The 25,538-nt window shown below is 38.6% G+C and overlaps 1 protein-coding gene across 1 annotated transcript; it reads right to left on the bottom strand.

Moving 5' to 3' along the window:
• Positions 1 to 1,069: 1,069 nt before the first annotated feature.
• ube2g1b (ubiquitin-conjugating enzyme E2G 1b (UBC7 homolog, yeast)) lies at positions 1,070 to 25,538 on the bottom strand. Its single transcript, XM_063034423.1, has 6 exons — positions 25,313 to 25,538; positions 20,348 to 20,450; positions 16,381 to 16,478; positions 14,296 to 14,474; positions 11,216 to 11,322; positions 1,070 to 5,665 (listed from the first exon to the last, which is right to left on the bottom strand). The coding sequence occupies exons 1-5, from the start codon at positions 25,353 to 25,355 to the stop codon at positions 11,236 to 11,238; spliced, it is 510 nt and encodes a 169-aa protein (XP_062890493.1). The 5' UTR covers positions 25,356 to 25,538; the 3' UTR covers positions 1,070 to 5,665; positions 11,216 to 11,235.

Raw genomic sequence — 25,538 nt, 5'->3', positions numbered from 1 at the left:
TACTCTCATCCTGAACACCAGTACACCACAGGGGTGTGTTCTCAGCCCCATCCTCTATTCTCTTTTCACCCATGACTGCTCTACCATTCACTCCACCGACACCATTGTCAAATTTGCTGACGATACCACCCTAATAGGTATCATACCAGACTGTGATGAGACAGCCTATAGGGGGGAGGTACAGCATTTGACAGAATGGTGTTGTCATAATAACCTGGACTTGAACATCACAAAAACCAAGGAGCTGATAGTAGACTTCAGGAAGTCAAAGCGCGTCGAGCACTCTGCTCTGCACATATATGGGAACGAGGTGGAGAGAGTGGAGAGTTTCAAGTTCCTCGGTGTCCACGTCTCGGCTGACCTCACCTGGACTGCCCATATCTCTTATCAGGTGCAGAAGGCCCAACCGCGGCTCTACTTCCTAAGGAAGCTAAAGCACGCTCTCCTCCCTCATCACCTGCTGATCAACTTCTATCGGACAACTGTAGAGAGCCTCCTGACATATGCTGTGCAGTGTGGTTTGCCAGCTGCACAGAACAGACCAGGAGGGACTTGAAGCGGGTGGTGAGGGTAGCAGAACGGGTTATTGGCACAACATTACCCTCCCTCAGAGACATTTATACTGGCAGACTTCAAAAGAAGGCTACTTGTATTTCAAAGTATCCCACTCATCCTGGACATCACCTGTTTTCCCCTCTACCTTCTGGGAAGAGATACAGAGCATTAAGGATGAAAACAAAGAGACTCCTTAACAGCTTCTACCCACAAGCAGTGAAATGTATAACACCCCCTTCCCTTCTCCTGCCTCCCTCCTAAGACGGTGGTAGCTAAATGCATCACACTTCCAGGAATGGCAGGTGTGCAATAGTCCTACCCCCCCTCCCCCCATCCATATATTATTAATTTTGGACTGCACTCCTGATGTTTGAGAGTTTATTTTATGTACATATTCTTTGTCATGCTGCAAAACATTGAGCTGCTAAACTGTGTTTCATTGCTCCACAACAATGACAATAAAGATATTCTATTCTTATGAAAGGGAAATCCTTTCTGCCAATTTATTTAGGTATAATCACCATGAACAGAAGGAAACCAGTCAATGTGGTACATTTATACTTAGTAAGTTGTTACATAAAACATTACTGCACAAAGGTTCATGGTAATATAAGGTTAGGTATTAACATTAATAAGAGGATTGGGTAGGTGACAATACAGCGTACTGAAACATGGGTCAATTTCAAAATGACAAGCTGTGGCTATTGGGTTGCCACAGGAATTAATATTCTGGCCATAGCTACTTACAACTACATGACTTGAATGAATGGACTAAGTATTTTGTAGCCTGGTTTGCTGATGATACAAAGAAGTTAAAATCAGGAGACAGACGGCAAATGAGTTCTGCACAATGGACCAAGGAGTGATATAACCTGAGGAAGTTAGTGATTTTGTTTGGGACATGCCCTCATCTCGTTACCACCATCAGGGAGGAGGTACAGGAGCCCGAAGATGCACACTCATTGTTTCAGGAATAGCTTCTACTCCTTCGCCATCAGATTTTTGAACGGTCCATGAACACTACCTAATTATTCCTTTTGCACTATTTATTGAAATTGTAACTTTTAGTAATTTGTTATGCCTTCACTGTATTGCTGCCACAAAACAAGACACAACTCCAAACCCGACCTTGGTAGGAAGAATCGAAAAGCAGAATATGGAAGTGTAAGACTTGGTGATCAGAGTACCTACAAACCTTTATACAGAAAAACTATTGACATATAGGTACACTCTTAGAAAGTTGCTCTTATTGCAAACAGGTTGGAGTAAGTAGCGAAGTTGCTAAAAGTGTAAGACTTGAAATTTGTTTTGTCTCATTTAAGAAAGGATATACTTGCCACGAAGGCATCACAGCAGAGATTCACTGGGTGGACTTCCAGAATGATGTGATTGACCTATGAAGAATATTTGGCCTATATTTTCTGCCAATTTTCAGTTGGCTTGACAGGGTAAATGAAGTTGGTTTCTTGGTAGGGGCAATCAAGAAGAGCATGGTCTTAGGATGAAATCCATTTAATATTTTCCTGAGAGTTAAGGTGGTTTGAATTATAAGGGAAATAGAGGGTTATGGAATTCAGGCAAAGTGGAGTTGAAGCCAGTCATGTTCAGCTGAACCATGAGGATAAACTGGCTGTATGTATTAAACAAATTCGTAGGAACCCATGTGATTAAAATGCAACTGGCTAGCCAATAATAATTGGAGAGCTCTCGCTAATACCGATAAGTAAATGCTTACATACAGCAGTCCTTGCAACAAAAGCTTTATTCCTCATTATCCAGGTAAATTTCATAAGGTTACATGCACGAGTGTCCAGAGTAACAGTCACTTTAGTCCCTTACACTTGATAATTGTAAATACATTTGCTGCATGTAGATGCATTTTTTAAAAAAATATAAACCGGAGCTGGCTTTGTAAATTTAACTTTTAAGACTTAATTAAATGTACCCATTTTATTTGAGCAAATATAAGCATAATCCTTACACTTTAATCCCGCTGGAATAGAATAAAAATAATGAACTTGCATTATGATGAATTTTTAATATGGAAAATATCTCAAGGTACTTAATTTATGTACTGAAGATAAAGAGCATGTGAAAGGAGAAATAACCAAAATGTTCGGCCAAAAAGGTGAGGTTTAAAGATCTTGAGGGCTGTGACTGGTTTTGGGGAGGGAGATCTCAACAGTTGGTCTGTTAAACTAAAGGCACTGATCAACAGGAGGAGGAGAAATGCATGATTAACTGAAATTGGTGGTGATCCTATCTATTGTCTCTCAATGTACCAAATGTTCTTCCAAATGTATGCTTAGCTTAATCTTGGCATTTTTAATCCATGGGCAAACACTCTCCCATAGGATTATTCTAAAAAAAATCCTGGCTGCTATAAGATTAATAAGACTACAATAATAAGGCATTGTTGGAAGTAATGACTAGTTCTGATTTGTAGACTACCTGCTGCTATTGGTACTGAGTAAATTCACGATAGTTTATACATTGTAATTTGAAGTAATCTTAACCATCTTTTCAATGTCCTGCGATAAAACTTATCGCTAGAAGATTTTACCTAATAGAAGTATTCTTTAATACATCACAACTACCTTGGTTAACCATGTCCCACTCATTTGGTCACTGCTTTCAAATCTAAAAATAAGATTTCTTAAATAGATAACATGAAAAAAACTCAGGTTAAAAATTATATAGAGGAGATAAATAGCAGAGTCCACAAATGGTAGGAAAGAATGCATAGAGGAAATAGAATACTCCCTGCTGTACGCAAGGTAGTAGTACAAAAGAAAGCTCTGGGCTCAATTCAAAGTTCAAGGACAGAAAATAAATCAGTTAACCAAGGACAGCCTGATACCTCTTAGAATCCTTAGTTCAGGGTCAAATTTTAAAAAGCATTTGGAAGTGGCTGAATCAAACAAGGACAGACAACAGATTCACTAAATAGTCATGTCCAACTTGACGTTTTTTTATGTAAGGCAATTAGGTAAAAATGAAGTGGGTGCAGCATGAGAGTTTTCAAAAGGCCTGCTTTTAGAAAAATAGAGAAGTACAATTGGAAATGCAGCAGCACGTAGCAGACCATGGTCAGGAAACTGAGTTCCAGTAATAATATCAGTTGGATTCAGGTTTCATTGCTAGATACATTTTGAAAAGTCAGTCAACTAGAAACAATGTCAAAATATTGCACAAACTTGTATTTCCAGCATCTATACACTTTAATTTTAGGACTCAAAAAAAAGAGTTATTGTGCTAGACGCAATTCACTGTTGCGAGATGAAACTAACATTTTGGAAAGTCAAAAATTCACATTCACTGGATGAGTAGTGCCACAAGGTTTCAGTTCAATAATCAAAATGACTCTAGACAGATTGAGACAAGACCAATAGTGTTTTATGGTAGCAGTGGAGAGCAGAGAAATGTGGTATAATACATTTGATTAAGTTGGTCTTGCCATGGAGTTTTTCGGGTGTTGAAGACTGCTTTAAGAATTGATGTCAAAGTGTCAGAACACACAAGAGAACACAGGAGTGGTGGGAGAATAATTATGAGGAGAAACATTAGGATCAAGAGTGAATTCTGTTTTACTGTTGAAAAATATCAATAATTTGGAAACAGATAACATTTTCCAGAATAGCTTGAACCTTTTCTACGAGTAGAAAAGTTTCTAGGATAAAGGCAGTTCCCTCATCAGAAATATTAAGATTAAAGTAAGTGTACACAGAGAAGTTGAACATTCATTAATGAATGCACAAATAAAAATTGACAAATGGTATAACTGACAAGGGAGCCTACTTTGCATAAGCACAGTTTCAAATACTAATAAACGTTGTTCAACGTAACTGCAGTGTTTGATTAGAGAGGAATAATAGCTAGACTGCCTCTCCAAATAATATGCAATCTCAGAAGTCCAGTTGAGCTAGCAATGGAAAACACTGCTATTCACCACTTGAGTCAAATGTCCTGTTGCACTATAAATATGTAATTGGTTTTTCAGATCAGCCTTACATTTAAAGATCCATTCAGGACACTGCTGTCTCAGTTGGTGCTCTGAAAAGGTAGACTATAGGAGTTCAAATTTAAAATCCAAAAACCATCAAATTTGAAAGAGCATTTTACTAAGCTGGCACACTGCAAGTGAGGAAAAAAAAACTCTGTAGCTCTATCTAATATTCCTCAGTTTTAAAATAAATCCAATCTGTTTAAAAATATATAATTAATTTTAATTTCAAAATTCAATTCATTTTGGATTAGTTTTCCATTTGAATCAAAATCGATTTGTATTTTAAAATACTGAAATTCCAAATTAATCTTGGAGTTTTTATAACTGCATTTGCCACTCGTTTTGTCTGCCTTGTTATATTCATGCTTTTATGATTTTGACAGACAGAACTATTAGTGACACAAACCATTTCTACAATTAATTTGGTTTATTAGGCTCAGAACAAATATGGAAATAATGTAAGAGTTAAAGATGAATAGTTTTACCATCATATTTTTAGCAAGAAACATAGCTATTAACATCCCATCTGTCTCCTTATTATATTCTAAATATATACATAAAGCAAAAATAGGTCTTGCATATAATTTTCAAATATATGGCAAATGCAGTAATGTCAACTACCTCTGCACTTCCTGAAACTGCTACAGCAATAAAATGGCTTAAAGGAGAACTTGGAAGGTAATTTGCATCATCACTAATTGCCCTGAGCCCTGAACCATTACTGTATCCAGATGATTTTTTTTTGCATAATGCGATATAATGATTCAGTGAATTACTTTTAGGCAAACACAGCAGCAATCTTAAGAAGTACAAAGACAAGCCTCACTTAACACAACAGATTCCCCAGCAGTCCAAAATATACTTAAACATATAAAAATAATTCATGGCAAGAGTAGAAAATAACAGATGAAACTTAAGGTATATTGAACTTTTTTTGTTGATGTCAGTTGCAGGGTCACAGTTCTTCTGAGTGGGCATTTCTCTGGGGAGAGGGCTTTTTTTTGTATCCGAGCGTATTCGCGTACAATTCTGAGCTGCAGGCTACCATCCATTGTGTAATGGGCAGCGATTGTGAGAAGAGAGGTACGTTCTCTCTCATGACTCCTAAAAAGAGAATTCAAATTAATAATAAAATCACACTATATAGATTTTTAAAAATCGCCTAATCACTTATTGGGTTCGAACAACTCCTTACGAGGTCTTGTTTCACAAATTTAGTACATATTGAAAACTATATAAACTATTCAAATGTGCAAATCGCTGGTGTTGAATTCAGAGGAATGCAGACTTCTTAAAAGATATCTTCTCTCAGATAAACGGAAATTAATAGAGGAAACTTAAAAATAAACCACAAGAGAAATTCCCTCTCAATAGCTTAGCAATTAAGTCTGCTGCATATTCTGCCACACAGATTGAACATACATTGCTAACTAGATGATGTAAGGGCACAACCCTCCCCACCACTTAGGGCATCTTCCAGAGGCGATGCTTCAAGAAAGCAGCATCTATCATTAAGGATCCTTCCTATCCACGACATGCCCTCTTTGCATTACTTAGAAGTTCAAAGCAAATTTACTATCAATGTACATATATATCACCATATACAACCCTGAGATTCATTTTCCTGCAGGCAATCACAGCAAATACAAGAAACACAACAGAATCAAAGTAAGGACACACACAACAGGTCAGACAACAACCAATGTGCAAATATAAATAGAGAAAGTTGATAAATATAGATAGATAGATAAACAAGCAAGCAATAAATACAGAGCATGAGATGAAGAATCCTTCAAAGTGACTCCAGTTCGGTGGGAATAATTGAGTGATGTGGCGAGTGATGTTATCCCCTTTGGGTCTATAGCTTCTTGTCTTCCAGAGTTTTGGATGGCCCATGAACCCTACCTCATTATTCCTCTTTTGCACTATTTGTTTTAATAATGTACAGTAATTTTACCTTTCGCACTATTTATTTTAATAATGTACAGTAATTTTATGCCATGTACTGCACTGCTGCTGCAAAACAACAAATTTCATGACATCTGTCAATGATAACAAACCTGATTCTGATCCAGTGAACTTCAAGGCCAACCAATACACATTATACAAATACATTCCCAAGAGGTGATACTAGGATCACTGCTTTATACATCAATAAATTTGTCTGGGTATGTATCATACTATTTCAATATTTGTAAGTACTGTAAATACATAGGATAGCAATTAACTTTAAAATATGTAGACAGGCTGGTGGAATTGAGGGATATGTGGGAGAGAAAAGGCGGCAATGTTGCAACTAGAATCCTACAAGGTGTCCATGAATGGAGAAACAGGGTCAAACCTTCAAAACTGACAGAGAGCTCATAAAACTGATTAAAGAGGGATCTTGAAGTTTATAGAGGAAAAGGACTAAAACCAAAATGGTTACATTGAATAGCAATGCTATGTTATCTCAGTTGTAATATGAGTACCGTGTCCACTTCCAGTTGTTGCGCTATAGGGAGGATGGGAAGGACCTCGGCGGAGACATTTTGCCATTTATGCCCTTGGCTTTAAAGACTTTAATAATGTGGATAAACTGGACAAGTTGGGATTTTCCCTCCTTAACACAGAAGATACAACATTGATTTGATGGACTTTTCAAAATAATTTGGGCCAGACATTGTGAATTAAGAAAAATTGTTTCCATTGGCAGAGGAACCAGAGAGGTTAAGTTTTAAATGATTGGCAAAATAATTAGTGGTGACATGAAGAAGAGCTTTTCAGTAAGTAGTCACAATCTCAAATTCTACCTCTGAAAGAATGGTCCAAGCAAATGCAATGATGGGTTCCAAAATAGATTTACGTGAATAAGGGAAAGCAGGACATAAACTGCAGAGCCATGGACCTAGGGGACTGAGGATTGATGAGAACACAGTGGAAAGGTTGTATGATTTGTATGAGATTAGAGTTTTAGAGGGGATTAGCCGGGTAGATTTTACCAAGAACTAACTTGGACTCAAAGGCCAAATTATCACCTCACCACTTCAACAAAGAGACTTACCATTAAAGAACTGGATACAACTGAAGATGATTCTGTATTAATTATATTTTGTAAATGTTTATCATAATAAAAAGTTAGTCAGATAACACCAGATAATCCAGGAAACATAATGGGATTTAATTGCATCTACAAAACTGAGGTGAAATTGCAAGAACTACACCCTTCATCAGGACTGGAAAAAAAGAGGCAAGTCCTGATGAAGAGTCTCGGCCTGAGATGTTGACTGTTTACTCTTCTCTATTGATGTTGCCTGGTCTGCTGAGACCCTCCAACATTTTGTGCGTTGCTTTGGATTTCCAACATCTGCAGATTTTCTCATGTTTGTTATACTTACTGCCTCTTTAATGATGATATTTTGGTTCCAAATATAATCAACTTGTAAAGCCTAAAGCTTTAAAATCAGGCAACTTATTCAGATGAACTTCTATGACTGTAGACATCAATTATGACATCTTGATGCACAAGAGACAGATGATTTACACAGTCATTATTAAAACTATACTGGATAACAACCTGATAAAGCATTAGCAATTTACTTAATTTAATATTTATTACAAACTAAAATAGTTCCAGTACAATCTTTTATAAAAAAAAAAGACAATATTATCATTTTTTTGGGATACAAGCCCATAATATGATGGGACACATTCTTATAACACAAAAATCCCAGCATCTCTCACAAGGGGGACATCTAACCGTCTGACCATGACATTCAATGGCATAAACATTGTGAAGTGTTCTCCACCCCCCCACCCCCCCCCCACATCAACATTCTGAGAGTCACCTCTGAGCAGAAACTTAGATGCACTGGTCACATCATATCATGGCTAAATGTCAGAGAAACAGCATGCTGTGGCAAGTGACTCATCCACTAACATCAACTGGCTTTTCCATTAGGAGCACGACAGGATATTCACCACTTGCCTGAATGAGGGCAATGCTCAGGAAATCTGAACCCATCTAGACCATGTTATTGGCTTGGCTTCCTATCAATTTAGCATTTATTCCCTTCAACATGATAATTAGTGACTAAGCCCTTTCCGACATTTCTAAACACTCTCCCGTCAAGGAGAACAAGGACAAAAAGATTCATGGAAACACCACCACCTGCAGGTTTCTAACTTACAATACATCCCAAAAAGGAAACGCATTGCTGATCCTCTAGTGTCACTGGGATCTGAATTCTGAAACTACCCATACACCAAGATATGGCATTATCTGCACTCGGAGGTCTGCAGTAGTTCGAGATGAAGATTCACCACCACCTTTAGATATAGTCAAGTGTAACAAGACAAAATTAACATGATTAAGCTTCTCTGGGACAGAGAACCCCCACAGAATTACCATACCCGAGCAGAATCAGAATCAGGTTTATTATCTCTGGCATGTGTCGTAAAGTTTGTTAACTTAGCAGCAGCAGCAGCAGTTCAATTCAATACATAATACAGAAGAAAAAAAGTAAAAATAAATCAATTACAGTACATGTACATTAAATGATTAAAAATTGTGCAAAAACAGAATAATGTACATTAAAAAAGTGAGGTAGTGTCCGTGGGTTCAGTATCTATTCAGAAATCAGATGGTAAAGGGGAGTGAATCGCTGAGTGTGTGCCTTCAGCCTTCTATACCTCCTACCTGATAGTATCAATGAGAAAAGGGCATGCCTTGGGTGCTGGATGTCCTTAATGACGGACGCTGCCTTTCTGAGACACTGCTCCTTGAAGATGTCCTGGGTACTTTGCAGGCTAGTACCCAAGATGCAGCTGACTAAATTTACAACCCTCTGCAGCTTCTATCGGTCCTTTGCAGTAGCCCCTCCATACCAGACAGTGATGCAGCCTGTCAGAATATTCTCCACGGTACATCTATAGAAGTTTTTGAGTGTTTTTGTTGACATGCCAAATCTCTTCAAATTCCTAATGAAGTATAGTTGCTGTCTTGCCTTCTTTATAGCTGCATCAATATGTTGGGTCCTCAGAGATCTTGACACCAGGAACTTGAAACTGCTCACTTTCTACACTTCTGACCCTCAGTGAGGATTGGTATGTGTTCCTTTGTCTTACCCTTCCTGAAGTCTACAATCAGCCCTTTCATCTTACTGATGTTGAGTACAAAGGTTGTTGCTGCGACACCACTCCACTAATTGGTATATCTTGCTCCTGTAAGTTCTCTCATCTCTACCTGAGATTCTACCTACAATGGTTGTATCGTCAGCAAAGTTATAGATGCTATGTGAGCTATGCCTAGCCACACAATCATGGGTATAGAGTAGAGCAGAGCAATGGGCTAAGCACACACCCCTGAGGTGCACCAACGTTGATCGCCAGTGAGGAGGAGATATTATCACCAATCGGCACAGATTGTGGTCTTCCAGTTAGGAAGTCAAGGATCCAATTGCAGAGGTTCCGTAACTTCTCAATCAGGATTGTGGGAATGATGGTGTTAAATGCTGAGCTATAATAGATGAACAGCATCCTGACATAGGTGCTTGTATTGTCCAGGTGGTCCTAAGGCTGTGTGAAGAACCACTGAGACTGCCATTGACTATTGTGGCGACAGGCAAATTGCAGTGGGTCCAGGTACTTGCCAGGTATTTCGTCGGGGCCTTCCACCTTGCAAGGGTTCACCCTCTTTAAAGACAGCCTAATATCGGCCTCTGAGATAAAGATCGCAGGGTCACCGGATGCAGCAGGAACCTTCACTCATCAGCATGCCACATTAGTGGAGTTTTACTGAATTGACAACCTATGTCAATCACTTAGCTGAAAAGATAGAAAGTACTATAGCCACAGAAATGGGAAACGTTGCGAGGCAGACAAAGTATATAATAATATAGGTCATGTAAGTGGTTAAGAATGGAGCGTAATTGGGAAAGTGAAATTCCCAAATTTTGGCAGGCAAAGAAAAACTCATCTCTTGTGTGCTCGTACATGAAGCACAAAGTTAACATGGAGTTACTGCAAGTAATTGAAATAAAGGTTAACTTTCCAATTGTTTTCTAAGGTAGATTGAGTATAAAGGTAAGGAAGCCTTTTGCAACTGTACAAGGCACTACTGAGAGCACATCTGGAGAACTGTGTACAGCTACGAAAAGGAGATTCTTGAAGGGTTCACTTGGTTGATTCTTTGTTCAAATTTGAAGTATGGCTAAGCAGGTCAGGTATATTCTGAAAGCGTAAGAAATTATCTGATGGAAGCAAGTGAAACTTTGAAAGGGGACACTTCCTCTCTTGGGATAATCAAGTACTAGAAGCTGAAATTTGTTTTAAAAAGGAATAATCCCTTTAAAATAAAGAGGAATTTATTTTCTGTTGAGAACATTTATTCTTTTAAATCCTCCATACTATTCAGCTAGTGGATGCAGGCTGATGAATACAGAGAAGCTTAGTGGTAGAGTCAAGGATACACAGATCATGCAGAAACCACAACTGATGAATGCCAGAACACACATGGTTCTAGGGACTGTCTGGCTTCCTTCTGCTCCTCCCTTACGTTCTGGTACTAAATGTAAACTAAAGTTGAACTTGAAAGTTCAAATACAATTCAGTATGTTTGTCACAAAATGAATTTAAATAGCTTATTCAAAAAAATAGAGTAGTTTTCATGCTTACCACAAAGTTGGAAGAAGAATTTACTCAAATGCCATTTCTTGACTTTTTCTTACACACCGAGCAACTTTTTTCTTGAATTCACCATAAGGATCATCTCGCCATTCTTTCTACAAGAAAAAAGGATGACTGTGGTTTACAACTGTTTATGTTTTACAGTGGAAAATAATTGGTTCAAGTGACATCTTTTATTAAACTGATTTAATAATTGTTTCTCCTCTCAAATTCCAAATTAAGCTTGATTTTGAGTTCTCTTTTTTCTAGCTATATACATTTGATAATCTCCTCTATTTTCTTTTATTGTTTGCCTTTTCAGGGCAGTGATGATGTTCATCTCAATTTCTCCCTTTTTATAGAACTAAGATTTCATTAGCTTGCAGTTCTCCATTGAATATTGGACCACTGTTGCAAGGTAATAAAACAACTTTATATGACTGTGGTCAAACACCAACTCTCCAGTAATCCACCATCTTCTGTTGAACCATGTAACCATGACTTGTTAGGTTTGTTAAAGTTTTATAAATATCACCTTCAAAAGATCCTATTCCTTCTGCTTCCAAGTATATCAGTGTTCCTCCCCACATTTCCAGTTTCTAGTTTCTCTCCAAGGTGTTCAAGAACAGACCCAAGAAGCTGATTGTTCCAGTTTTCCCTGCCTTTCTACTCTTTACCAAACCCTCTAATCTTTCTACTCTTAGCCCTTTTGCAAGTGTGGGTTTCGAATGGCATTGAGTGGGAAGTAGTCAAAAGTTCAAAATAGAGTAAGATTTCAATGTTTCAGTGGTTCCATTTAATATCAGAGAATGTACACAGGTATACAACCAGAAATTCTTACTCTTCACAGACATCATGAAACAGAAGAAAACCCCAAAGATTTAAAGTTGGACTGACAGTATGAAGAACACGGAAACCAGGTCATAGGGAAAATGCAAGATCAGAAGCTGTTAGAATTTTAAAGTGCAGCTATAATAAACTTCTGTTAGGGAACAAATGCAGAATCAAATCAGTTTGGTATGGAACTGGGCTTCAGAGTGGATATCAGTACAAGGAAGTAGGTGGAAAGGCCTAATTTAAGATAGAAACTGTAAAAGTATAGGAGAAATGGGAGATGCAATGGTGGAAAAATAGCTATGAACATGATTAAAAGCAGACCACCAACTTCAGGGGTGCAGTTAAATTGGAGATACAGTACATATTAAATATTGTTCAGAACTTCTCAGAAAATGAAGTAAACCAGACCTTCATGCAGCTAGATATTGACAGCTTTCAGGTACGGGCTTATAAATGGCAAGTAGCATTTTTATTACAAGGCAACCAAGCTTTGACTATTTCCTAGAAGAGTTGAACCAATGCCAAATCACCCACTGTTAACAATCTGGGATCATGAATAACCAAAACGTCAACTGGCCAGTCACATGAATAAGGAGCATGTTAGTGGCTGGGTGATCTGCATCAACAATTCCTGCCGCATCTAAGCTACAAAAGACAAGGTACAAGTCAGGAATGTGGTAGAAAACTGTTCACTTGCCTGCTTGGGTGCAACTTTAATATTACTCATAGGAGCTCAATGTTGTCAAGCCCAAAGTAATCTACTTGACTGGCACATTATCCACTCCATGTTGATACTTCCACCATCACTGGCATCTGTGGCTGCACTGTACACCAACTTTAAATGCATTGCTACTACTCACCTGGATTACTTGCCAGCATCTCCCAGCTGCACAACCTCTGCCAGCAAGTACAGCGGGCATGTGGGAACAATGCTTCCTTCAGCTCCCCCTCCCAGTCATACATCATGTGACTTGGAAATATGTCCGAAAACTACAGCAACGCAGTTAACTACAACCTTCACAAAAAGGGATAAGGGATGAGCAACTATGCTGTCCTGGCCATTGACACCCAAAGCCTGTAATTGAATTATTCAGTTAAGCAACAGAGGGCATACAAAGAGCTAGCATAAACTCACTGGGCTGAACAGTCCCCTAGTGGACTGTAACAACTTTATGATTCTATATAGGAAAATAAATAACAGCAATAAATCTAGAGTGAAATTTTTAAGGGTGGCATGTTGGCTAGATACTCAAAGTAGAAGAAACGGAAGGAAAAAATACCAGTTTCAGCTTCTAAGACCTCGCATGTGCTCTAATACTTGTAACATTTGCATCATTCAAATATGTTCTCAGCAACCGATTCACCAGACCCTATTGTAAATTTGTGAGCGCTCTCTTTCAAACGAGTAGTCGCCAACTAAAAAGATCCAAACCATTAAATTCCTGTTGACTAGCCTGACGGTTAATTCTCCATCCTTCCCATTCTACTAAAAGCTTGTATATCTTTGTTTTCATATCAAAAGTTTACACTCAAAACATTAATTTGTTTTGTTTACAAATGTATAACGAGTATTTTCTTTTGTTTTTCCAATAATTACACATTGATATATTCCAACATTTCCTATACTTTGTCCAAAACTGTATTTCCTTAAAATCCAAGCTGCCTCTAGTAATAAGTACAGTATCCATTTCAATGTGACCCTTGCAGTGATAAGTTCTGTAACGCATGTGCCTCACGTGGTCAAGCAATGATTTATAATAAGCAACAAACTAATGTTTAAGTGATGTAAGATTCTAATAACTGCCCAAAAGAGCCTGAAGATACAGAGATGATAGAACTTTCCACATTAGGACTGTTTCAAAACTACAATATGTCTGTATACTTTATAAAAACCTCTCATTATAATTAACTGCTGCATTTCAAAATGGAACATACCCATTTAAAATATTAATCGTACTGAGTGCAAGTAAAGCAGAAATTTTGATCTAATCTCTGACATCTCCAAAAGTCTAATGGAATTCTCTAGTGGGCATTCACTTCAGTTTATTCCCAAAGGATGAAGAGAACTGATTGAGGGGGTGGGGGGGGGGTGGTTAGGAGGGAGGTAGAGATGGAGAGATTTAAACGTGTACCAATTTATGAATGGATGTGGGTTTCCGAAACACAAAATACCACCAGAATGGTCACAGCTTCCTTTATTCCCAGCTGTAGAGCATCTTTCCTTGATCACATTGCCAAGGAAAAGTACTTACTGCAGCATCAACATTAGCAGGTGAGTCACTGTTGGGATCGGCAAGCATAGAGATGACGCTGATGAGAATAGTTTCGACAGTGTGAATGGGTAGCCAACGTTCCTCCGGCTTCTCATAGCCAAATTTATCCTCACCAGGCTCATGCAGGATTGAAATGCATACATCACCATTCTTGCCAACTGTAAAGAAAAATCGAACGGTTTGCCAAAGAGTTTATTAATGACATATGAACAGTTTCAACGAAGCTATGAAAGACAACATCCATTCTACAGCTCACGTTTCAGCTGCAGCTCTAATTAAACCCAATGACAGTAGCTACTGGAGATGTGGATGTGTTCTGTGCAGCTCTCGTAGCTACTGTCAATAGTTTAATTAGAGACGTGAATGTGTTCTGTGCTTCATTCTAAATATAGCAGTTTCTGTAAGCTTACAACAGCCTTCTGTAAAATACATCCACGGAAGATTTCCTATAAATATCAGTTCACAGGTATCCCAAAATCAGATAAAATTTTAAAACTCTGGAAACATTCAGCACATCGTATCACGATGATTATCCCAAAATCAGATAAAATTTAAAAACTCTGCAAACATTCAGCATCTGTGGAAAGAAACAGTTAACATTTCAAGTGAGTGACCCTTCACCAGAACTGCGAAAGGAAAAAACAAGCTAGTTTTCATTTGCAGAGATGTTGAGGAAGTGATAGGTGGAATAATGGGACTATCTTTTTGTTGGGGTGAAACCAAATGGGCTAATGTCATAGTTAGAAGCAGGTTATGCTTCTTTGTGGGATATGCCCTGTAGGTCAGACTATGTCACTGGAGACAAACCTCTGCTCTTATCCTCTCTCCTCCTTGACAGAGCAAGAATACAGATCCTCCATCCTCATCTTTCACCCGCCAGCTTCTCCATTCAATAGATCATCTTGTGAATTTCCTCCAGGTTTAACTACACTTGTGCCCCTCCACTCTGAGCATTTCAAAGGAATCATTCTCCTTGTGACCCCTGATCCACTGCTCTATCCCCTTCAATCACTCCCTGTCAATAACATTTTCTTACACAATCACTGCATTTGTAATTCTCAATTCATTTCTTCCCTTCGCATCATCCAGTGACCCAGTCATTCTAGATAAAGCAACTATTCACCAAAACTTCCTCCAATTTAACATGGTGACATTAGTGACCAAAATGTAGTCTCCTCCATATCAGAGAAACCAAACAAATCTGATGATTTGCGCCACAAAGCAGTCCACAGGAGGAACTGAGCTTCTGCCTGAATTCTTCATCCCTCTCTAATCTGTCTGACAGTAGCCTCTTATGTACCATGTAAGCTTGAAAAACTACACCCATCTTGGCAAGTTAGTCTTCTGGACTTGATACTGAATTTCCCAGGTAACTTACTCTTCCTTTACATCTATATCAGACAGGTCTTTTCCACCGGTCATCCCTCTGTGGTTTTTGCTCAGTTTTTTCTCCTCCCTCTCCATCACTATGTTGTGGATTGCTGGGCATTTCTTCCAGCCATATTACTCACAATCTACCAACACGACGAAGAAGAAAAATTTTTCTTAACTGTCACATTAATCCATTTGGTCTCACCCTAATGGAGATGTGTTCTATTCATCCTTGGCCAACTTTATCAGCAAACGGAAACTAATGTTCTCTCTTTCCCAGTTTTAATAACGGGTCCTGGACCTGAAGAGTTTAACTCTATCTTTTCCTGAAGGTGCTACCCGATCTGTTTTTGTTTTTTCGTAAACCTCAAAATATATACAGCAAGAACTGTACTTTACATCCTAAACTTTAACTGTTGAATTATTTTGTTACATAGTTTTTCATTATTGACCACATGTATCCACTGGACTGCATGAAATGTTTGTAGGATTTAATCCATCAAATAAGCTCTCTCATGTAGACATCAACTTTAGGAAGTCTGTGTTAATAACCACGTACCTAAATAGACATCACCTCACACTCTGCTGCCACTGTTTGAGTGATTTAAAAGACAAAAGCTTCACCTATCACTTTATGGTTTAAAAACTGGTAATTCATCAGTTATTATTTGATGTCATAAATACACACTTTACCATTTGGATGCCAGATTTCTGTGATGAAATTCATCTTTGGAGGCCGCAAAGGATAGTCATTGGGAAAAGTCAGGTGAGCTTTGAAGAATCCACCCTCACTAGGCAAAACAAATTAAGAACCATGAATAAAAATGTTTCCCTTTCACCCAATAACATATAAGATGCTGCTTAATGACCAAGAAAACAGCAAATACTCTCCAAACAAATTTCATAACTACCAAGAACATTACAAAGTCTGTATTGCAAGAACAATACAATATTAATCTGCCTCACAAGACAGAATTGCAAAAAATACTGCTAACAGAAATGTAGTTGGAAAATAAACTTACATTAAAGAGACTATGCTGAATTTTAACATCCACTGATAAAACAATATCCCAGAAAATACACATTACCTTTGCACAAACTTTGAACCCAGGAATTCTACAAACAATTGCATATTACTTCACAACAAAAAAACAAGAACTGAAGACTAAAATCTGGAGGCTTATATATTCTCCTGAACGATTGATTAAATTTTGCAGCCTTGTGATTTGTACATAATTACCATTTCTAGATAAACAAACTTATAAAAACAGAGATGAACACAGTAAGGTATCAGTATATTTTGCGATTTTCACTGCTAAAACATATGTCAGCTTACTTTTACAGAAAGTAGTATTTCATTTTTAAATCATCTTATTTTTAAAAAGACACTCCTGTAAAAGTTATAAAAACAACGCAAACAACAGGAATTCTGCAGATGCTGGAAATTCAAGCAACACACATCAAAGTTGCTGGTGAATGCAGCAGGCCAGGCAGCATCTCTAGGAAGAGGTACAGTCGACGTTTCAGGCCGAGACCCTTCGTCAGGACTAACTGAAGGAAGAGTTAGTAAGAGATTGCGTGTATTGTGTGTTGCCTGTAAAAGTTATCGTAGTTTTCTCCTACTCAGATCTGACTTTTCAAAAATCTATAAAGGACAACATTGCCTCATATCTGTTATTATACTAAGTATTGCCACAGAATCAAGTCTAACCAGCAGTGGAAGGAGTAGAAAACATATTGAGACTAAACGTAAATCAGGCATAAAGTGAATGGTTGTTTATTCACAGTATAGTCCTGTCTGCTATGAAGTCTCCATTTCTCATCAATATAAGCATCGAGGAAGATTGAAATCAACGAGAATGAGAGGAAGTATTCAGTGTGACTGTTTATATTTCACCGGTCTCTCTCCCCCTCTCTCTTGCTGCTCCCAGGGGGAAGGTGCCAGTGTTTGACCAGTCTCTCTTGCTGCTCCCAGAGGAAGGTTCCAGTGTTTGACCAGTGTCCCGCTTCCTGCTCCCAGAGGAAGGTTCCAGTGTCCCGCTTCTTGCTCCCAGCGGAGGGTGCCAGAGTCCACCAGTCTTTCTCTCGCTGCTCCCAGAGGAAGGTACCAGTGTTTGATCGGTCTCTCTCTCTCTCTCCCCCTTTCATTCAGTGCTGCCAGAGTCTTGGGTTTTCGACAAGGTTTAATTGATGTGGTTTGTGAAGTGGATTCTATAGTTTATGTTATGATGTGTTTTTGGTTTCTGGTCACTCCTTTTTTATTGCTATTTGGTACAATTTTGAGCGGGGCAGACTGGTTCTGCAGCCTGCAGTGAACAACCGACAGAGCTGCATTAAACTGAATTGAAACAAACTGAACATTTCCAGACTGTTTCAATAATTTTGTGGTTTGATGTTTTATATTCTGTGTTATTTGCTCTTTTTTGCCATTGCACAATTTGATCTTTTTTTAAAAAAATGTGTTGGAGGTTTGATGTTTGCTTTTTAAAAACTGATTCCATGGATTACATTGTTTCGTGGCTGTCTGTGGGAAGATGAATCTTAGGATTGCATACTGCACACATATTTTGATAATACATGTACTTTAAATCTTATATTGTACCTTTCACATTCTCAGATCATAATCAAAGTACTGTCAACTAGTTGTTTAGAGTAGTTACTTTTGTATATGTAGACTGATGAAAGCTTCTGTACTTTTGCAATACCTAAACCCCCACCCCATTTCATTCAGCTTTTTAATTAGCTAATTTAGCCAATTAATTTACCTTCATTAATCATGTTAGCCTATTTAAGATACATTTTCTCCCTTCTGGAAAGCATTTATCTGTTCTCAGTGCCTTGTTTGACCAGACTGCTCAATTCTACCCTTTGTAAATAGTATCACTGAGTTGCATAACAGAGAAACAAACCCAATTTGCACATTATATTATTTGAGTATTTTCTTTTTGCTTGATATTACCTCTAACCTCATCTGTTAACTGCTTTTGCTTTTTAAAAGTAGATACCCGTTTGTATTGCAATAAATATTCTAAATATTGCCCACTGATTGTGGGAACATTTACTCATAACAAATCAGTCCAGTTTACGGAATCCATTTACTTTTTAATCTATTTGAATTTTGTCTTTAATTTTAAATCTTGTTTCTCAATTCCCCTTTCTACAATACACACATTCTGTCACTGCAGCCTACAAAAGAATGTCCCCTTTATTCCCACTCTGTCTTCGGCCAGCCATTCTCCTATCCCTTATCCCTTCCTATTTATCATTGAGAACTATCCCAGCCACACCTCTCTATTCAATATGTAAAGTCCACATGACACTACTGTAAAAAAAAATAAACCATTTTGCTAGGATTTGGTTATAGTCCCTATTAAGTGTTGATCATCCCAACAGTGAAACTTTTCTGTCCTACCATCAATAATAAAAGCTTCATTAACCTGCTTTCGTCAAATTGGTCTCTTGACTACCTTTACTTTTATATATATATTTATTCCCAAGAACTAAAAGATCTATATTAGATTCCAGTTAATTGGAACACATTGGGATCAGTACATTTTGGCCCAATTAGCCGAAGTTGCATGGAAATAGTTAAAAAAGGTATTAAAAAAAGAGACAAAGTACTGTTTAACTGAGTAATTAATTATGTATTTAAACGAAATCCAGAACAAATTAGAACACTGCCAATACTACTGCAGTACTATGAAACTGTGTATTAGTTTCTAATACTTATCGACAAAGGAATACATTCACATTGCGTTTTGACTGTAAATGAACAAATTCAGCCTAGATACATAGTGCAGATAATTGACTGCTGTCATACAATGCTGTTGATGATTACATACTCTAAATCTTCATTTTCATTGTAACATTCAAGATGATTGCCAAATTCTTCGTAGTTTCTAACTTGCTGAAGTAGTGAAATCATTTCATTTTCACTCTCGGCTGTTTGTGGCATCTCCAAGCCTGAATGCTTGAAACCGCAGTGAGCAAAACAGTTCTGAATTCTTATTTCTCGTCAACTATCAGTGACAAAAATTGCTGCTTTTTGAACATAAACACATGCAAGTGACACTACTTAAAAACTGCTCAAAGCATGGTGTTGCATCTAATGGCCATGCAAGTGCACGGGACTGACGCTAGTTTAGCAACAGTCTTCTGCCCAATTAAGTTGCACAGTGCCCAAATAAAGGTGGAATCTGGCTATTTTCTTGATTAGTGCTTGTTCTTTAAGGATTGTCCCAAATAAGCGACTGACTAGATTAACCGTGATGGAATTAACCAGAATCCACTGTATTGTGCTTCATTACATATCAAAGCGTATCACAACCAATGCCATTCTGGTGCAAATATTTATGTGGTGAAGTAAACTGCCAATCTGTATGTTACTCAGCTACCAAAGCCTAGATTACCACAACTGAGGTTTCGCTTTCTGATGTGGCACCAAATTCCTGATACTTCATGAGCAGAGCAACACTTTTAATGATATTGCCCTTCCCTGGAATGATTTCTAAAGTTCCGTCATGTATGAAGGATGTAGATGTTATATTGAAAAAAACCCTTCAATTTCATTTTTTTTAAAAATTTCAGTTAATTCATCTGTTCCAAAAACTAAATTTAGATGGTTAACAGGCAGCTTTACCTTATGGAGGTATAAACTTACAAAAGAGTATCTGGTGGGCCAATGATAACAACTTCCCATCGGTATATGTCGTCATCATCTATTAATCCGGCAGAAAATCCATCCACTGGATTCTTGTTTAGTTCTTGGGGAGGAAGAAAGTACACACACACAGAATGAAATAGCGTTATAGAGAATTAAATAGAAACCACATTTTTATATAAATGCATTAGGATATGCTGCAAGTTTGGTCTCTGAAATTGCAAAATAGAACATATAAATTGGTGTTTTCTTTCATTTCTTGGGATGCTAAAGAGAAACAAAATTAGTTTCTACTTCTAGATGCTGATTTGGTGTTGCAATCCAATTATAAATGTTAGTTTTGGCTATGGCAGTATTAAATCTTTTACTAGGTTATTCTCATTTGACACAAGCGATCTGGCTACAGACTGCAAGTTTTGTTGCCTAGAGAAAGAATTTTTGAAATATCAACTTTTTTTAAAATTAGGGAGAGTTTCAAATGAAAAGCATTTCTTCCCAAACTGTTTCCCATCCTAACAGTTTTTGTCCTAATGCTACAGTACCTCCTGTCATATGGTGGGGGTGGAGAGCGTCAAAAGAGATTGTTGGATGGATGGGAGGAATTAGTGACAATGCTAAGGGCCCTGTGTGTGCACAGTGCTCCTGATAAATATCTTGAATAGGTAGGAGACCCTGATGATCCTCTCAGCAGTCCTCGCAGTCTCCTGTAGGGACTTGTGGTCAGATGCCTTGCAATTCCCTACCATACAGTGATGCAGCTGGTCAGGACACTCTCCATGGTGCTCCTGTAAAAACTGGCTAAAATGGAGGGCAGGGACGTGGGTGAGAGGATCACTAACCTCAATCTCCCCGGGAAGTGGAGATGCTACCGTGCTTTTGTGAACAAAGAGGTGGTGTTGAGGGAGACCATCCGTTATGTGTACTCCCAGAAACCTGGTGCTCCTAACTCTCCACAGAGCATCTGTGTATGTGCAGTGAGCAGTGATCAGCCTGCACCTTCCTGAAGTCCACAATCATGTCACTGGTCTTGACCACATTGAGACTCAAGTTGTTGTGCTCGCACTATTCTACTAGCCACTCTATCTCCTCTCTGCATGCCGCCTTGCCATAGCGTCATCGGTGAACTTGATGATTTGGTTTGAAATGGATGTAGCAATGCATTCAAGCGTTAGCAGCGTGATGAACAGCCCCGGGGAGTGCTGGTGCTCAGCGTGATGGAACTAGAGATATTTCTGGCAACGTAGACTGACTGTGGCCTTTCTGTTAAGAAGTCAGGATCCAGTTATAGAGAGGTGTTGAGACCCAATGAGGGCGGTTTACCCACCAGCTTCAGAGGGATGATCATATTAAACGCTGAGCTGAAGTAAATTCTGGCATAGGAGACACCATTTTCCAGGTGGGACAGAGCAAAGTGGAAGGCAGAAGCTATGGTGCTAGCAGTGGACTGATTTAAGCAATAAGCAAACTGGAAATGGCCCAACATAGCAGGAAGATGGGATTTAATGTGACCCATAGCCAGCCGCTCAAAGCACTTCACTATTGTTGAGATCCTCAGCACTGGACAGTAGTCATTAAGGCAGGTTACTGTCACCCTCTTGCGCATTGGGATGATGTTCACTGCCTTGAAGCCTGAGGGGACAGTGGATGGTCCTGGTTTAATGTTGAAGATTGCCTGTTAGACCCTCGGTTAGCTGGGCTGCACAGTCCCTCAGCACCTAACCAGGTATGTTATCAGGCCCCACAGCTTAATGAGAGTTCACCCTGGCTAGGGTCTTCCTCATATTAGCTGTGGCCAGGCAGAGCGCCTTCTCTTCGTGAGTGTGTGTGGGGGGGGGGGGAGGAGAAGGGAAGAGGGCCTTCCTCACTGGCACATTGTTCTATGCATCAAGCAGATCGTAAAGACATTCAGCCCACCATGAAGAGAGGCATCTATGTTGTTGACACGCAGGGTGGACTGGTAGTCCATTAGAGACTGAATGGCCTACTACATGCGCCTCATGTCTCCAGTGGCACAGAAAAATTACTGTATATTCTTTGTGAATATTGCTGACCTGAGAGCTGTCTTATCCCTAATCTGAAGGCAGCATTCCGATCTCTCATCCATAATCCAAGTCAACATGCTGATAGAATTTAGGCAGGAATGTTTTTAAGTTGGCATGGTTGATATCACCAGCAACAATAAAAAACTGGGATGTGTGGTTTGCAAATCACTGATGGAGCTGTAGAGCTCAAACAGTACTTCCCCAGCATTAGCATAGCAGGGATGTATACAGCCACAATCACAATAGCTACGAACTCCCTTGGTAAATAGAAGGACCTGCACTAATCCATGTTATTAGTTCCAATATTTGTTCAATCATAGCTTGCCTCAATCCTGGGAGAGAAAAAAAACTCCTTACAACCCCTCCCAACATTTGACTGAGGACAAACTAAACCTACATAATACCCAAGGAACAAGGCATTCCAGCACTCAAATCCAAAACAAATATACTTAAATACTCTTCCGTCTCAGCTGCTGGTCCTTAGGCCAAAACCTGTAAAATTCCAATAAATTGTCATCTGATTGTTTGGAAATTCAGTATCTACTTCACTCACTATCCCAGAATCTGAGCAGTGCGGTGGGGCAAATGTCTAGAGTACGAGTGGAGTTTGCAGTCAGAACTGGCGGTGGGAGGACTGAAGTCAGGGAACACCCACTAAATGCTGGAGGAATTCAGCAGGTCAGGCAGCATCCATGGAAATGAATAAACAGTTGCTGTTCCAGACTGAAACCCTTCATCAGAGCTGGGGACAAAAAAGATGAGAAGTCAGGGTAAGAAGGTAAGGGGAGGGGAGGAAGAAGTATAAGGTGGCAGGTGATAGGTGAAACCGAAAGAGGGGGACGGAAGTTGATTGGTAAAAGAGATAAAGGAATAGAGAAGGGGGAATCTGATAGGAAAGGGTAGAAGACCACAGAAAAAAGGGAAGGGGGAAGAACACCGGAGGGAGGTGATGGGCAAGTAAGGAGTGCCTTTATATTTTCCTCTCTGTTTGAATTTGCTGTATTCATTGAAAAATGTACTATACTACGATGTAACAAGGGAAAAAAGAAGTATGCTTGGATATTCCAGTAGTCCAGAAAAGTTGCTAGTCAGGCACTAAAATTCCAAGGATGCTGGATTATCAGTTTTATAGCAACTATCAAACTAAATATCATCTCAAGACTATTTTGGTCCCAAGGTCATTTGATAACTAATTTAAATGCAGGGAGTGTTCGGTCAATGTTACACGTTTCACTGTGCAGTGTTTAGAGAACAAGTCCCAGTCAGTAATCAATGAGTTTCACAAAAGCAGAAAAATGTGGAAGCACCATGAAGGTCAGGCATTATCTGTGAAAAAGTAGAAACGGTGTTAATGTTTCAGGCTGAAAATTCTTCATCAGCTTCGCTGCCAACGACTAATGGTGACGAATGACAAAATAAACAAACACTCTCTTAATTTACATTAAAATTATAGTATATTAACTTGTTTGTACAAATCAACACACATTTAGTTACACTTGTTTAGAAAAGGCAGCATAGTACATTAAGATATGAAACTGTCTTGATACACATGTCACTTAGGCAGAGAAAAAAAGAATTTTAACAATCTTAGTTGAACTAAAAAGTACTAAATATTATCTATAAGTTACTTCTGTTCTAAGAATAATTAAAAACTGTAACTCAACTTCAATAAATTAATTAGATTCCAACCCTAATTTAAAAATACATGCAATTTACACTTCTTATATTGCACACATTGGCTTTATTTTAAGCCTATTATATTAAATTTTAAGTTTATGAAATCAATAATTTTCCATTTTACTTACCGTTACAGCACATTATCTACAATTCATGGTAAATAGGAATTGAAGGAAAACGTTTTTCTAAAGCTGCATTTTAATGTGAACCTAATGATTACCAGCAATTTGCACTTTAAAAGGATAACTACACCTTTCAAACATTCTGCAACCCATGCTCACAGTATTATTTATTTATTTTTTTATGTATTTGCACTGTTTGTCTTCTTTTGCACATTATACTTTTTGATTGTTTCCATTGTATTTTGTTCTATTGTGTTGTACGATTGTACGGCTTCTTAATGCATGTATGCATTTCTAAATGACAATAAAAAAGGACTGAGTGTTCTCATAATCTAATCTACTGTAAATGTCTGCAAGAAAGTGAATCTCAGGGTAGTAAATGGTGACATGTATGTACTTTGATAATAAATTTACTTTGAATTTTGAATTTCTGACAATGGTGTGAAGAAGCTCAAAGCAAATGTAATCGTTTAACAGACGACTGTACCACATCCAGTGGAAATGAATAAGACGACAAAAATATCCACTGTCCTTGCATTTGACAGCTCCCAGCAATGCAGAGCGATATTTTTCTACGCAAGTAAATTCGCACAGACGCTGAAAACAGATAATGCTGATAAGGTTCAGCTGGCAATAATTGTGAAGACACAGCCAACATTTCAAGTCAATGATCTGGCATCATCACATCAGAAAAGTGAGATATGGCCAAGTTCTGAAATGACCCCGAAATGTTAAACCCATTTCCTCCTGTACAAACTGGCAATTTTTTCCCCACGCACACTATAAACGACAAATTAAAATATCAACCGCCCTAACTACAAAAGTACTCGACGTTAAAAAACTGCAAACACTTAAAACATGTGACCATAAGACGGACACTTGCCACAGTCAGTCTGTCATAATTAATGATAATGCGGCGCTGGGGAGGGGGTGGGGAGCTCAGCATAAAAAAAGTTACAATAGCCTATGAAAATAACAGAGAGCAATGGGTAAACATGGTCTAAAAATAAATCATAAACCGAAAGGAATAAACATAAAGAGCGATTAAGTGTCGAATTAAAATCAGCCAGGGTGAATGCTGAACTGCGACAATCCTCAGCCAAACTTTCCTGAGATGCTCGTACCTGCCAGCTGTTTCCTGAGGAGCAGAGCGGACTGGTCGGTCATTACTGATGTCAGAATCAGCACAGATAAAGTATAGCAAACACGTAGTAAAAGTAAAGCAGGTGGGTGAGATAGACGGTAAGGAGCAGCCGCTCCACATTCAGCGGGCCCTCACTGTCCCCACCTTCAGGCTGAGGCCACGGCCTGTGAGGCTCCTCCGGCGCCGCCTCCCGCTCCGGCATCTGG

The sequence above is a fragment of the Mobula hypostoma genome, chromosome 27 (genome assembly GCF_963921235.1).
Source record: "Mobula hypostoma chromosome 27, sMobHyp1.1, whole genome shotgun sequence".
Taxonomy (NCBI): Eukaryota; Metazoa; Chordata; class Chondrichthyes; order Myliobatiformes; family Myliobatidae; genus Mobula; species Mobula hypostoma.
Note: the sequence above shows the minus strand (reverse complement) of the source record. Positions and strands in the feature narration are given on the sequence as shown.

What these genes read in the sequence shown, in the direction of transcription:
- ube2g1b (XM_063034423.1), bottom strand. Translation starts at nt 25,355, where the DNA reads ATGACCGACCAGTCCGCTCTGCTCCTCAGGAAACAGCTGGCAG. An exon ending in CCTCAGGAAACAGCTGGCAG is followed by an intron (nt 20,451 to 25,312) that starts GTACGAGCATCT and finishes TTCCTCCCCAAG; the next exon opens with AACTAAACAAGAATCCAGTG. An exon ending in CTGCTAATGTTGATGCTGCA is followed by an intron (nt 11,323 to 14,295) that starts GTAAGTACTTTT and finishes TTTTTCTTGTAG; the next exon opens with AAAGAATGGCGAGATGATCC.